The sequence below is a fragment of the Oxyura jamaicensis genome, chromosome Z (genome assembly GCF_011077185.1).
Source record: "Oxyura jamaicensis isolate SHBP4307 breed ruddy duck chromosome Z, BPBGC_Ojam_1.0, whole genome shotgun sequence".
NCBI classification, from domain to species: Eukaryota; Metazoa; Chordata; class Aves; order Anseriformes; family Anatidae; genus Oxyura; species Oxyura jamaicensis.
The window spans coordinates 78,604,384-78,618,799 of record NC_048926.1 but is presented as its reverse complement, the minus strand read 5'-3'; the positions used below and the strand labels follow the sequence as shown (position 1 = coordinate 78,618,799).

The 14,416-nt window shown below is 33.4% G+C and overlaps 1 protein-coding gene across 18 annotated transcripts in view; it reads left to right on the top strand.

Annotated features, from left to right (window-relative positions):
- MEF2C (myocyte enhancer factor 2C) overlaps window positions 1-14,416 on the top strand; it is a 143,463-nt gene that overhangs the window by 59,293 nt on the left and 69,754 nt on the right. For 15 of the 18 annotated variants that reach the window (XM_035310346.1, XM_035310347.1, XM_035310364.1 and 12 more), the window contains one exon: window positions 1,846-2,043. In XM_035310346.1, coding sequence (XP_035166237.1) covers window positions 1,990-2,043 — 54 coding nt within the window. In that variant the 5' untranslated portion in view covers window positions 1,846-1,989. The remainder of the gene's footprint in view (window positions 1-1,845; window positions 2,044-14,416) is intronic. The other 3 variants (XM_035310348.1, XM_035310351.1, XM_035310350.1) reach the window with 1 other exon arrangement.

Sequence of the window (14,416 nt, the reverse complement as noted above, 5' to 3'; positions counted from 1 at the left end):
AGAACGTCTCCAAGTTTTGTTTAGAAAAAAAAAAAGTTTTAGAAATATGTGATCAATTTATTTTTTTCCAAAGTTTTGGACTTTTGTTGTTGTTGTTGTTATTGTAAATAGTTCCATTATGTCTTTTTAAGCAGTGAAAAGTTCAACTTGTTTCAAAAAGTTAAAAGTGTGGCAAAAAATGTTTGCAGCATGTACTTTTTATAAAATTGGCATTTTAAAGTTGTCCATGTTATATGCCACACTCTGCATTGTGGTAAAGATTTAGGCATGTGTAAATATGTTTAAATATAAAATATAATTATAAAAAGGAATTGATGTAAAGAAAGGCAGCAAGTGTTTTACCTGAAAGTTTGTTTTGCCCAGAAAATTGTTTATATCATAGTGGATAGCTAGAAAACTCAGACTGACTGGTTACTTGTTAACTTATTTTTATTCTTAGAGTGATAGAACATTGAGCAATTTAAAGTTTAATGTATGCAGAGAAAAGCAAGAGAGAATTGAAGATTGACTGAGGTCTAGCTTTTCTACCTCAGTAGCTTTGAATCTGAGCCAAATAATGGATTAAATGGCCAGGACATCAGCTTAGTGTTACGTAACATACTGAGAGAATTTATCAGGTTGGCTGCAATACTATGAACTTATAAATAAGGAAACACCAGCCTCTGCTTTTAGTTCACTAAATTTTGCTTTCCAAGGTAATACTTTTAATACACAATGGAACAAATACAAACGCATTAAAAAAATCATTTTAAATAATCTTGTTAAGATTTTTTCCTCTTTTGTATTAAAAATAACTCTGTGCTCTTATGTTCAGAATATGTAAATGTAAAAATAAGTCAAACAAAGGTGGAAAAAAAAAAGAAGAAAAAAAAACTTTTTACTTCAGAACTATACTGAACATCACTTCTGTATTTTCTTCATTTTTATCTAGTCTTGTAATGCTAAAATATTTTGGACATGATGGAAATTTGTGATTTATGATGTTTTGTGAAGCAGGGAATGTTTACTGCATCATGTGTTTTTATCATATCTAACAGTCTTCACTTTTGCGACAGAATCAGTATTGTAAACTGGGGAGCTAATACTCATTCCTTATTAAACAGTGAAAGTATTTTTCAAAACATTCTTAATTTATCATCTGTCCCTATTCTGTGCTGGATAGCTTTTGGTGCAATAATTTTTACAAGGAAAGATGAACATATTTGCTGCTTTGGAATTTATGTTTAAATGATATGAGGGAAAACACACTAACATTTTCTTCTAGTATCTTGAGTAATACTTGCAGTAAGCTACATTCTTAAAGAATAAAGTTTTAAAAAGTTGGATTTAAACTAGCTGACATCTCTCATATATCAAGTAGCACTTTAATAAAAGGCCATCCTCTTTGCATAATGGGGGACATTATCACCTCTGCTGTCAAAACACAAGATTGTTTTCCTTTCAGAAATGAATTAGCTGGCCTACTTAGCATACATAGGTACAGAAAGGTTCATTAAGTCTCTGATTTAGATAATTTTTCATATTACTGCAGTAAGTGATATTTAAATCTAGAGATTTTTAATTCTGTTAAAGTTTTGTCAGTATGTATTTCAGTCCTTTTCTTCATTTCTTGATATATTGGTGTGTTTGTCCATAAACAGGGAAAAAAAAAAAAAAAAAAAAAAAAAAAAAAAAAACTTTGAATGATATTATTATGACTCTGTAAGTTTCTTTCTAGAAGCAGTACAAATTTACTATAATTTCTTCTACAATAAATTATAATTAGGATGCGTGGTTGGCTCCATATAATACCTTTCATCCAGTTATCAATTTGGTAGTAATATTTGATATCCTTTCTGTGTTTAGCAGGAACGGATGCAGGGGACTGTGAACTGAGTAGTGCAAGTGCTGAAGAAGGAGGCTTGTTTTGAGGAAACGGGAAAGAGGAAGAAAAGAGAAGGGAAAAATACGTAATTTTAAGGAAGAAGGAGAGAAAAAAAAACGGGGACTATGGGGAGAAAAAAGATTCAGATTACAAGGATTATGGATGAACGTAACAGACAGGTGAGTAGCAAAAATACCGGTTTTGAACATCATAATGTATCTCCAGGATGACTCAATCACTCTCAAATGTGATTGAAAAGATGATAACTTTTTATAAGTGCATATATGTATATATCTGTAAACAACATATGGAAGACTGTCAAAGAAAAAGTACTTTTGGAAACAACCAGAACCTTCAAACACTGTTTGTTTGTTTGTTTGTTTTTTTAAGTTTAGAAGCATGTATACCTAGGAATTTATTACTCGAGGCCTTGACTCTACAAAGACGAACGTGTATCAGTCTTTGGGTGCCCTCCGCATTTGCTTTGACTTCAGGGAGTAAGCACATCTGTGGTTAAGCACATCTGCAAGTTCTTACAGGATTCAGGCTTTTAGTACTATATTTTATGAACTATTATATTATGACTTTATTTGCAGAAGGACAGTCTTTTGAATTCATAGATACAAATTATTTTTCTACATCTTTACAGTGTTTTTATTTTTACCTCTAACATATAAAAATGACACTACTTTATAAAAATCTTATATTGTCTGAACATCTTGTATTTTATTGTCTAAACATGAATTTTAAAAAGAATTTGAGTAACCTAACACATTCTAAAATCAACATAAAATACTATTGACATGTTGTATTTATAAAATAAAGTCTCCCTCACTGATGCTATGGCTAAATAGAACCAACAGGATTGGTTATTTAAGTATTATCACTGCTTCAGATGAAATGGCTGAGTAGCCATTAAATGTTATCACCATTATCTCTGCTAGTTAAAATATGGTCATAAACTAGAGAAAGTACTTTCCTGTTTTAAGAAAGATAAAATTCAACAACTGGCATCTTAAAATAAAATCAGTGAAAAGCCGATGCTGTTTACATCTGATGTAAACAAATGGATGGATATTTTGTTGAAACTGGAGATTCACAAGTGTGAGAAGCTCTCCATAAAATTATTTAATGCTACTATTAACATTCTTCATACACGTGCCTGCAATTTAGCAGTAATATTCAGTAGCTTTTTTTTAAAAAAAAAAAAAATGATACTAAGTTGCTATTAGTATATTAATTATTTTCATTTGTTCTATTAATTTCTTCATATTTCCAGGTTTTTTCTTAGGAAGTGATTATGTTGTCTTTAGACTTCAAGGTTTTTATAATATCATAAAAATCAAGCTAGGCATAACAACAAATTATAATTTTTAAGTATTCTTTCCTCAAATTTTTAAAACTCATAGTGTGAGTAGTCTCTTGTGTTCATGACATAGAATCACACTTAAAAGCAAAAACTATATGTTTTGTGTGTGTGTGTGTTGTTGTTTTTTTTTGTTTTTTTTTTTTTTTCCCTTCCTATTGCTTTGGTCCAAGCCAAAAAGCAATAATTCTATCAACATAAAGACACCACTGTATCTGTTTTAATTGGTTTATAGCTTGGAATTGAAATTGGATTTGAAATATTGAACTTCATTTATCATTAAACATTAAGACACCAGTTGTTCAGAACTTTGCCATGCTGCCAGGTTTTCTTTATGAAGTGAATCTGAATTATGTTGCAAATAATATTGCAAAATTTTGCTATCAGGGAAACTTATTTACTCAAATATAATATTTATGAAGAATCTAATCCCCAGTTTTACACAAGATATTTTTCAATAGGCTAAATTTACTTTAAAAATAAATACAGTTAGTGTTTCAAGTAATTTATTGTAGAGTTTCAAGGCTTCCATGACCAACATTCAGTACTAATAATCATCAATAAAACTAAAATGGTAGAATATGAACAACTGTGGTGCTAGTACACAAAATGTTTATCTTGCTACTATTTGATAATTTCCATCATTTTGATTAGTCAGATATACTGTCAAGCAGAATGTATATATTTACCTTACTTTACCCTCTATAATTGGCTTGAGTCTGCTTCTCACTTCTATTAATATATTGAAACATAATTTAGAAAGCAATTCTACTGGTTTTATCCTCTTTGCATATAGTTCTCTTATTTAAAGCTCAGTGAAGCCAGTGAAAACATTTCCACCGATTCATTTGGACAATGGCATCAGGCTTTTCAGTTTTAGAGATATATATATGATTAAACACAACTAGCTTTTCACTAAGAGTTGGTTATACTTCTAACTGTTTTTAAGATATCTACTGTTGCATAAGCCTCACTCTCTCTTCAAATATAATGTATCCCATGACCCATTGCTGCTTCTGTTAGGAGGTGCATCAGCTGATTTGTTGTCTAACTTACAGTAACCTTAAAAGAGTAACTGTTTTATATTATTGGTTTTTTGTTTGTTTTGTTTGTTTGTTTGTTTGTTTGTTTTGATGACATAAATATCCTGAAAGAACAGCATAGATTAAAAGTTGCACCAAATAAATAAATAAATAAATAGATAAATAAATAAATAAATAAAAGTTTTTGATTAAAACATTAAGGTACCAGCTAAAGCACAGTTCTGCAATATTTATTTGTAACTCCATTTACCTGGATATGGATGAAGGACTATTCAGTTTATAAAACTGTTTTGTTTTGTTTCCCTTCTTACCACCTGTCTTAAACATGTTCGCAAAAGCAGCAGCAAATCTGTTGACTTGAAACTGTGTTGTTGTTTTTTTAAAAATGCAAACTCAGTATAGTATCACAAGTACAAGGCATGTAAGACGGGAACATGATGTACATGACTGTGCATCCTCAGCATAATCAAGCACATGAATTCTCATCAGGACAGCACACACACAGAGAAATATGCAAAGTGTGTATTGGACCAGGGGGTATAGCTAAAGTTGAATTCTTCTGACTTCCCTCACTGCAAGGATGAATCTTTTTAGATAATACAGATTGTGCAAATATACATATATATATATATAAACTACTACAAGGTCTGTGGGAGATGATTGCTGTCCTTGCTTTTCTACTAATTTGCCCAGTGTCCTACTAGCTATTTAGGCTAACCGTTGAATGGGGTCCTTGTTCTCTCAGTATAACTGCTGTTTTCTTCCACACTGCTGTGGCAGGAGACTCCCCTACTGTTCAAAGGGCTTGTACAAGTGGATAGGGAAGGACAAAAATAGTGCTGACCTCCCTTCAAGAGGATTTCTAGAGCAAGTCTAGTTGGCTGGATTTGTGTACTTTAGTGACCATACTGGTAATAAATATAAGTTGACACCGTGCAAAGAGTCATATGTCTCTGGCTGCAAATCTCATGAAAATGTGCAATATGCTGTGTGATCTCTAGTTTTCCAGAAACTACTTGAAACTTCAAAATGTTGGGATAAGTTAAACTACTGCAACCTAGACATTAGAGGCCCAGTCCTGTAACGCTGGACTGTGCGAGAGCTCTGTCATTGACTTCAGTGAGTGAAGAATTCAGTCTTTTAACTAGGAGGAGTCATTAATTTAATGTTGTTTCATGTGGGTTGCCAGTTGGCTCTATTTTCCTGGCCATCATAGTTACTGTGTGATGACAAAGGCAGCAAGGATGTCTGAATCTTCTGTGATTAACCCCAGTTGTGCCACTTTCATAAATGCCCATCCAAAAAATTCCCTCTCACTCTGCTCCTCGCCAGAGACAGACAGAGAGCCAGGGTTAGACTGTATATTTATTTGGGTATTTTGGTTACCATCATGGTCTTAAATGTAAATGAAAATTCTCAAGAGAATCCTGTTATAAACAGTCAATATGACTAGACACTTTCTTGTTCCTATTATGACACTGGGTATGTACTCTTCATAAGTATGGAATAAATTGCTGCTGTTGTTGCTTGGGCTCATGAAATCATGGTAACATTGACCGCCACTCATCAGGGTCAACTGTATACATGATGTTAGTTGTACCACCAAGAGAACTGATAGCCAAAAATTTTAGAACTGAAAATGGATGTTGGAAGCTCCTGACAGCTACAAGTTCACTATGCAGAAATTGCCATTAGACACATTGGTGAAGGCTGCTATGAAGAATTCTGGATTACTAAAAAAAAAAAAAAAAAAACAAAAAAAAAAAAAAAAAAAGACGAAGGGCATTTGCAAGGACGTGAGTGGTGTGAGTGGTGAATATGATTTTCATGGGTTTTCTTAATTGAAAAAAGTAGTTCTGTCGTTGTCAACATATGAAGGAAAAATTGCATTCAGTCCCCTCAGAAAAGTCCTTATAAATTTTCTATTCATTTTTCAACAGTTTGAAATATTTTATTAGCTTTTTTGAGGGCCTTTTGTGGTCTACTGTAGGCCGGGATCATCTGAAACTTCCTTCACAACAGTCCAGACAGGGCTTAAAATAAATAGGTGTAATGATGTAATGATCCTGTATTGCTGCTATACAAGGTCACTTGCAAAATGTCATGTTAAATCCATGGTCTGAGAGCTAAACCCAGAGGTACACTGACCCAGGAAAGACTGATTAACCCAATCACATTATGGCATCAGGTCTGAAATACCCTCTGATTTTAATATGCTGATTTTTCTAGTTAGTATCCAGAAAGATCTGTTCTTATATGGTGATCTCTCTGATCACCTTGATCACTAGTTCTGCATTTTCCAGCTTCTGAAGCACACTGTTGATGGATTCATGGTTAAAACTGAGTTGAGCTTATCACACTCTTCCAATTTGTAATGAGTTGCTGGGGTCTCAAGTTTTATTAAATACCATAGGAAGTGTATACTTCTATATTAAGGTATTAAATACTTTAAACACCCCTTCAAATGATCACATCTAAGTAATTATATGGGATATTACAGTAATAAACACTCACTACTTAACTTTTTCATGAACAGACTTTTTTTATCATCCTTTGATTCCAGCAGATCTGCAAAGTTATAAAACAAGACTGACTGCAGTTATCAGGCCCATAGAGAACAAATTAAGGCAGATAAGCAAAGTGAGGTTATGGAACAGGGGAAGAATATCCTAGAAGGAAATGACCATTTGCAGGAAGACCTAGATTTGTTCTACTGACTTCGATACCTAATGCTGCTAGTTTCAAAACTAATTTCAGCCTCATGCATCTATTTTTATCTATGCTTCAGTTCTATTTAAAAGCAAAGAGACTATCAGCTGAATGAGAAACTCCCCTGTAGAAACCGAGAAAAGCATTGCATATTAGTACTAACATGAACACAAACTATACAGGAAGCTTTTTTCCACCAATTTCCTGATTTTCCAGTCTCAGTTTTATTCAGGATCAGAAACTGTGTGCTTTCCACACATGCACGCACACACACACACACTCACACTCACCCTAGAGAATGTTTCCATATAAAGCCATAGATGCTTATCTCTACAACTAAGCATCATTCTGCTCAATGAACCATTGTCTTAATCATGACATATCCTTTGACTTTTACATATTTGAATTACCTTGCTTGCTTGCTTGCTTAAATTAAATTGTATGCTTTAGAACACGTCACTGGTATTTTAGCATTACAGTTAGATCACATTTCTGTGTGTTATTTTTTTGTTGTTGTTGTTTGTTTGTTTGTTGTTTTGTTTGGTTTTGTTTTGTTTTGTTTTCCAGAGGTAAATTTAGGCTTCCATTAGCAAAGAATACAATCCCAAGTTTTAATGACTCCAAAACTGTAGTGATCTCTAAGATCTGAGACAGCATTTTTCACATTGCATAAGGCTACCTGAGAAGTAAATTTGGAGGAAAGCTGCCGATCTGAACCATGCATTTGTAGAATGCCTTATATTTCAGGTTAAGTGTGCTTGTATTGTAAATGTATGTTCTGAACATAATTTAGAGTGAATTAGCATGAGGTAAATATTTAGGTCAAATTACTTTCAATTTTAAGTGTGAGCAAGAAGCCTAAGGAGAGAGCAGTAGTGAATGAGGCATCTGCCAGCACAGCGGAGCTGAAAACAGAGGCACGGCCTTGCTGTCTTGCAAGGAATGGCTTGGAAAGCCCTGAGGGAGAAAGAGCTGGAGGTGGGAAGCAGAACTGAAGCCATTGTAGAGAGGAAGAAGTTACACTCTTCCTGTTATGACAGGAAATGCAGACAAATGTGCTTCCTGACCATTTGCTCAGCAGGGAATGAAATATTCTTTGACCTTTACCTTATGAACATTTAAGCAGCACAGAACTAGTAAACATGTTTTTTACCCTAAACATCTATTTGTACCTGCCTGAATTGGTGATAGTATACAAAAAAAAAAAAAAAAAGTTAGCTTTCTTGAGTATTATGTATTAATGTATTATCTACTGTGGCTTGATAAAGATGATTTTTTCATTAATATGATCTCTCTACCTAAAATACATATGTATATGTGCATCTGTATATAATGAAATTAATCTTATCTCTCTGATTCAACAAAGGAAGTGATGTGTATCAGAGATTATCTGTTATTATTCTTGCATCCCTGTCTGTTTTTAGAGCTTAATTTGTATTTTAAAGCGGGAAGCGTAATGTACTAATTTCTGAGTTGCAGTATCATCTGTTAATTAACACGTCTTCCAATTATCCCTCTTCTCTTAATTTAGAATGGAAAAATTTATTTCAGAGATCCATCATGTTGTGTAGAATTTGGGCAGACTGAACAGTATCACTATTTTAAGTTTTTGATCTGTTATTTATGTACTGGTATACTAAAAACAGGACATAACAAAGAAGTACAAAACCTTCTTTTTTGAAGAGATTAATAATGAACATTTTATTTGTTATAGCTATAATTTTAGGGCATCCTGCTTAGAACTCCTCTTTATCTGGACTATTCAGCAAGTTGTAGCTCAATTCGCTTGAGGCTTTCCAAGACAATAGCTCTTTTACCAGCATAAATCACTGCTGTCTCATCCTTGTAAATTATGCTGGAGGGTAACAAGAATATGGAAGCAGGCTGCCGAAGGGTTCTTCACTGCTCTTTAAAGAGCCTTTCATTTAATACGACATGCCTAAGCGTAGCATAAAGGGAGGTTTGTCTAGAGCGAATCCTGCACTGGTGCTTCTTCCCAGGCCCACTGAGTGTGCTGTAAAGATTGTTGCAGCCAAGCCTCATCATATGACAAACAGCTTTAAGCACAAATCTAATGGGAGGAAGTGGAAGAAAAAAAAATATGACAAGAGCTCTTGCCTCTCTAGTAGTTATTTGGATTTTCAACATACGGTAGGATTAGGTGCCTGGCAGTGCATTTTAGTCAAGAGCCCTTTGGTTTATACATTGCCAATTTGACTTTATTTTTGTTGAAAGTTAGGTAGATTGCTCACATAGTACCTCCTATTTGTCACATGCCTTTTATCTACCATGCCTACTCCAGCCCTGGTGTCAAAAATTTAGACATTCTGGATGAAAGAAGGGGAAAGAGAATCATATTTCTTACTGACCAGGCAGTATCGGTAACAGATACTTCTGTGCATCAGTCATCCCTGTTTTTGACTAGTCGCTCACACATGTTTAATGGCAGGAAACATACATGGGCAGTATTATGTGCACAGTCCCTGTTTCTCTCATTTTCCTGTGTCAGCAACTATATATCTTTATAATACAGATAGGAATAAGTAAGGGGAGCACTGATACTTTGCCACAGACTGGACTGAATTGCTTGAAAGATCACAGGACTGCTACTTTCAAACCAGAAAATGTTAGCACATATGCTGTGATTGTTAGTGATGAATATTTATAATAGTATCAGTGTAATGGCTTGGCCATCCAAAATCAGCCTCTCCGAATGTGTGAGTTTTCAGAAGGACTGGAAGGGCCTGAATTTAAATAAATAGATAGGTAGGTAGATGGATGGATGGATGGACGGATAGATAGATAGATAGATAGATAGATAGATAGATAGATAGACAGACAGACAGACAGACAGACAGACACATAAAGTGTCCTGTAGGCCGTGTTCATCAGCTGGGAGTGTTTATATTTGTTTCTGTCCCTCCGCTGATGAATTAGCATCTATAAGAAGCCCACTCTTCTTGTTACAGATTTAGCTGAACTATTACTCTTGTTACAGATTTAGCTGAGACTATTGCCAGTGACCACTATTACCATCAACTAGTAGAGTACCTGGTTTGAAACATCGGATGGACTCATTCACACATGCACATATGAACACATATTTAAATTTCAGGACGTGAATGAATTCTTACTCATAATCAAAAAACATTACATTCTAGTGTATTTAGTTTTAGTAAGTTTTAGTTACTAGAGATTAAGTTACTAGAGATTTAGTTACTAGAGATTAAGTAAGAAAGGCTGCCTCTGGGCCAAATTACCAACTAAATAAATATCACAGTGTGTGCTCATGTAGCCATGTATTCAGACTGTCTGCAGCAACTAGTCCATCAAACATCCATCAGAAGACTCTTGCAGCTTTATGCCTGAAGAGTTAGCTGAGAGGTGTTTCCATCTTACTAAGGAAGAGCCAGAACTGAAGTGGAAAGATGTCCTTTTAACAATCCTCTTTTGTCAACGCCTTTCCTTTAGCACATACTGTAGGTTTCACCGTTAGCCAGAATTTAATCTGAAATGTATAAAAAGCTTACCTTGACTTATATCAAGGAAGTTGGAAGCTCACTCCATCACTGTGTTTTTAATTTTCCCAGTATCTGAAAGCAGCATCTGTAAAGTCATAAGCATTTACACTTCTTCACATATAAAAATGCTGCAGGATTTTAGTAACCTAACTTCTAGGTACCACTAGGTACCACTGTCAAGAGGATGGTTTTAAGTTTTTTAAAGTGAACTTGTAATAAATAAATGAATGATAGTGTTAAGAGTAGTGGTAGTATTAGGCTAGTGTTTGGGTTCTTTTGTTGTTTTTATTAATGTACAGGGTTGGAATTCAGTTATTTTTTCTCATGTTTAATGAGAATGTGGTACTCTCTACACACTGCTCTTTTTGCAATACATTTTAAACTATGCATAAAAAAACCTCATAAAAGTATTTAGGAACAATGTCACTATTTCAAACCTTGTGTTTTATATATACATGCTTAAAAGTTTTGAAAAACTGTTGAATGCTGGTTTCTTATCTATTCCACTTCCTCCCTCCACTCCACTTTCATTCCTCCCAATTCTCACACTATCATTATAAAATACTATAGCCCACAAAGAGGACTTCATGCATTGCCTATCATTCTTCTAAAAATCAGAAAAACTATAACATGAAAAAGATCTGCAGATTATCAGTGGTTTAGACAGCAGGCATAATCATATCTTAATTAATATTTACAGGAAAGAATACTTAAGTGTTTTGATTCTTGCCACTGAAAAAAAAAAAAAAAAAAAGTTAAATATTAAGCAGGTACTGTTGAAATGCATGCAGTATTTTGGTTATCCTTTTTTCAAATATGTTTCAAATATGTAAATTGTCACATTGTATGTGTGTTTACTTTCAGTCTCACTAATGCTCTTTATGTGAAATGACAAAATTAAATTGTAAGCTGATACACGATACTATCTTGACTGAAAATTTTGAATGTAGTATAGGACAGTGAGACTATGTGACCACTCAGATTTTTGGTACATGGAGCTACTCAAAAGCTCATGTGGATTGTGTGTGTCTTGTTAATTTTCAGCGCTGAGTCAGTTCAAGAAAAAGTGCAGGACTAGCATCTTAAGATTTCATGCCTTCCACCTAGACAAAAAAAAAAAAAAAAAAAAAAAAAAAAAAAGACCAAATGCTAAATATTTTTAATAACTTGTGTTATTTTTTACCACTTGGGTTATTTTTTTTTTGCAATACTATAATACTGTATGCTATCTTAATAATGTTCATTAGATACTTCTAGGTTAGCTGAGTGTGATTAACATAATAAATGATTAACAAATTGAGACTATAGAGAGAAGTTAAGTAAAGATGTTGCCTACTTCTATAACTCAACAAAATATTAAGGACTATGGAAGAGAAGTTTGTTCATCTTACTTAGGTAGCCACATAGAAGAGAGTATGAAAGAAGACCATTTGTTGCTAAATGGCTTGAAGAGTATTAATATTTCTTGAGATTACAGAGATACATTTTTTTATACATTTGAAAATACAAGATGACTCATAGAAACTGTTGTAAAAGCAAGTTAATTTTACATATATAAATATGCAATATATATATGTAAAGATATGACACAATGAATAGCATATTTGAAAGGAAAAGTAACATTGAAGATCATTGCACAGACAGTGATTGCTTTTAAGGCACCAAGCAGCAGTGGCTAAAATATTATCTGATAGATTTTGAAAATATTTGAAAGTTCAAGTAGTTAAGAGCAAGTCAAATTCAGAGAAATTAAGATTATGTTTTAAATAAAGGGAAAAAAGAAAAAAAAAAAAAAAAGAAAAAAAAATTACAAAAAAAAAGTATATATATTTATAAAAAAAAAAAAAAAAGTCTAGCTTATCTCTTGTTCTTTTTTCAGCTTCCACAAAAAGGAACTCTAACCAGTATCATTCTGGGGATAAGTATTATGAAATAAGTATGTGCTATGCAGCACAGCTGTGTGGTTACTCTAAATGTTCAGGAGGACCTAACAGTAAACACAAACAGTGGCTTTAAAGATATTTCTGTACTGGAGTGTACTTTGATGGTAAGAAGCTGTAACATGCTAAATTCTGAGGTTTATGTGCAACAGAAACCATACTGTGTAGAGACACTCCACCTACAGCACTGTGGTCAAAAAGTTGATTGAAAGGCATTTTAGATGCAGAAAAATATGTTGAGTTAGTCCATTTTATTTTCTGTATGTTTAGCTTTTTCTAAATGTTAAATATATATATATGTTTCAACAAACACATTGCAATTTTCTGTAATCAGAGAAAACATTAAAGCAGTATTTGAAAGACTAGTCTATTTTTCAGAATTTGAATGACATTTTGTTACCTATCACATTATTCATTCCAAATATCAAAAGCTATTGAGACAGACAAATTTAGATAGAATTTAAAATCAACTATACATACTTGAGACCAGGACCGTGGAAAATGTATTTATAAAATGCTTGAATAATTGTACTTAATAGCAGCCCATCTTTCTTAACAGTACATTGACAGAGGCTAAAGAGATTGAAATGACAAGAAAAGGAATGATATTCAATATACATTTGGGAGAATAACTGTTCATACTATTGGTACAGAGCCTTATCTTTTTGAGATGGACTAACAAATAAGGATTAGAAATACTTAAAGGTCACGTTTTCCAAGGCATGACCTGGTGGGATCTTAAGGTAGGCTGGGGTTGTAGTTAGCATTATCCTGCATTAGGAGTGTGACTAGATAAAACAGCAGCCTTATGAACTGCGTAGAAAGGAATCTTCTTGCCACAGCGTTAAAGTGCAGAGATACTACTCATTAAGAAACTGAGAAACAAGTATGGGATTGGGCTGATTTACAAACTTGGTTTGTGATCACCTGTCCTTGTTGTATCAAATACTCTGTCTACATATTAAATTTGATTAACAAAACCACATTTTATCTGAAAAAAATATTTTCACTCAAAATTAATAGAGAAGAAAATACATGTAAAAAATTCACATTTATGCAATAACGCATAAACTTGGTGGAAAATTGTGTACATGAAGAAACAGAACAAAGAGAAACAAATTCAAGCATATTATTAGCTAAAGCAACCAATGGACGTTTCTTATTCTAAGCCACATGTCTTACTGGAGCTTGTAAGCTAGTGCAGAAAAGAAAGAAAAAAAAGCATTTATATGCTGTGCAGAGTCTTTCTTTGTCAAAACAGTCTCTGTGGAAAGTTATAGTTATGTAGAGTACAGACGTTTTTCCTACTGCCTAGGCTTTCATCAAGTGTCAGGACATTAGCTGACCTACTCAGAACTCTAAGCACATCCCTGCTTTTACCTCTATAACATGACCAAAGTCCATTGAACTAAAAAATGTCAGTTCATATTTCTGAGCATCTAATTTGAAAGGAGATAAAGTGTGCTACATCAGTGTATAAAAAATAAAAATATATATTAAAAAAAAAAAAAAAAAAGACCCTATTTCAAAGATGATATTACTTCCTGGCTATCTAGCATTCTTCTTCATTCTTTCTTTACATTTTTCATTTTTCAAATAAGAACTTGAGCATTAAATAAGATGTTCTTAACTTTTTGATACTAGATATTTCCTCAAAACTATTCTGTGTTTCATGAACAACGTATCTTTTTTACACTACATAAATTCTGTATGAAGTAGTTTCTTCTGCTAAAATTTAGCAGGAGTTGTGTGGTAATTGAATCTTAGTAAATCACTATCAAAACCAGAAATTGACTGCATGTCTTCTAGCTATTTGCCATTGCAAATCTAAGCTGCAGCTTTAAGATATTGATGGCAGAGATGTACGCAGTACAAAGAGTGTTTAAGGGAAAACTACAGGAATTAAAATGTTACAAAGATGTAGCATCAAACCTTTGTAGAACTACAAGAAAATGCACTGTAGCCTTTACCTG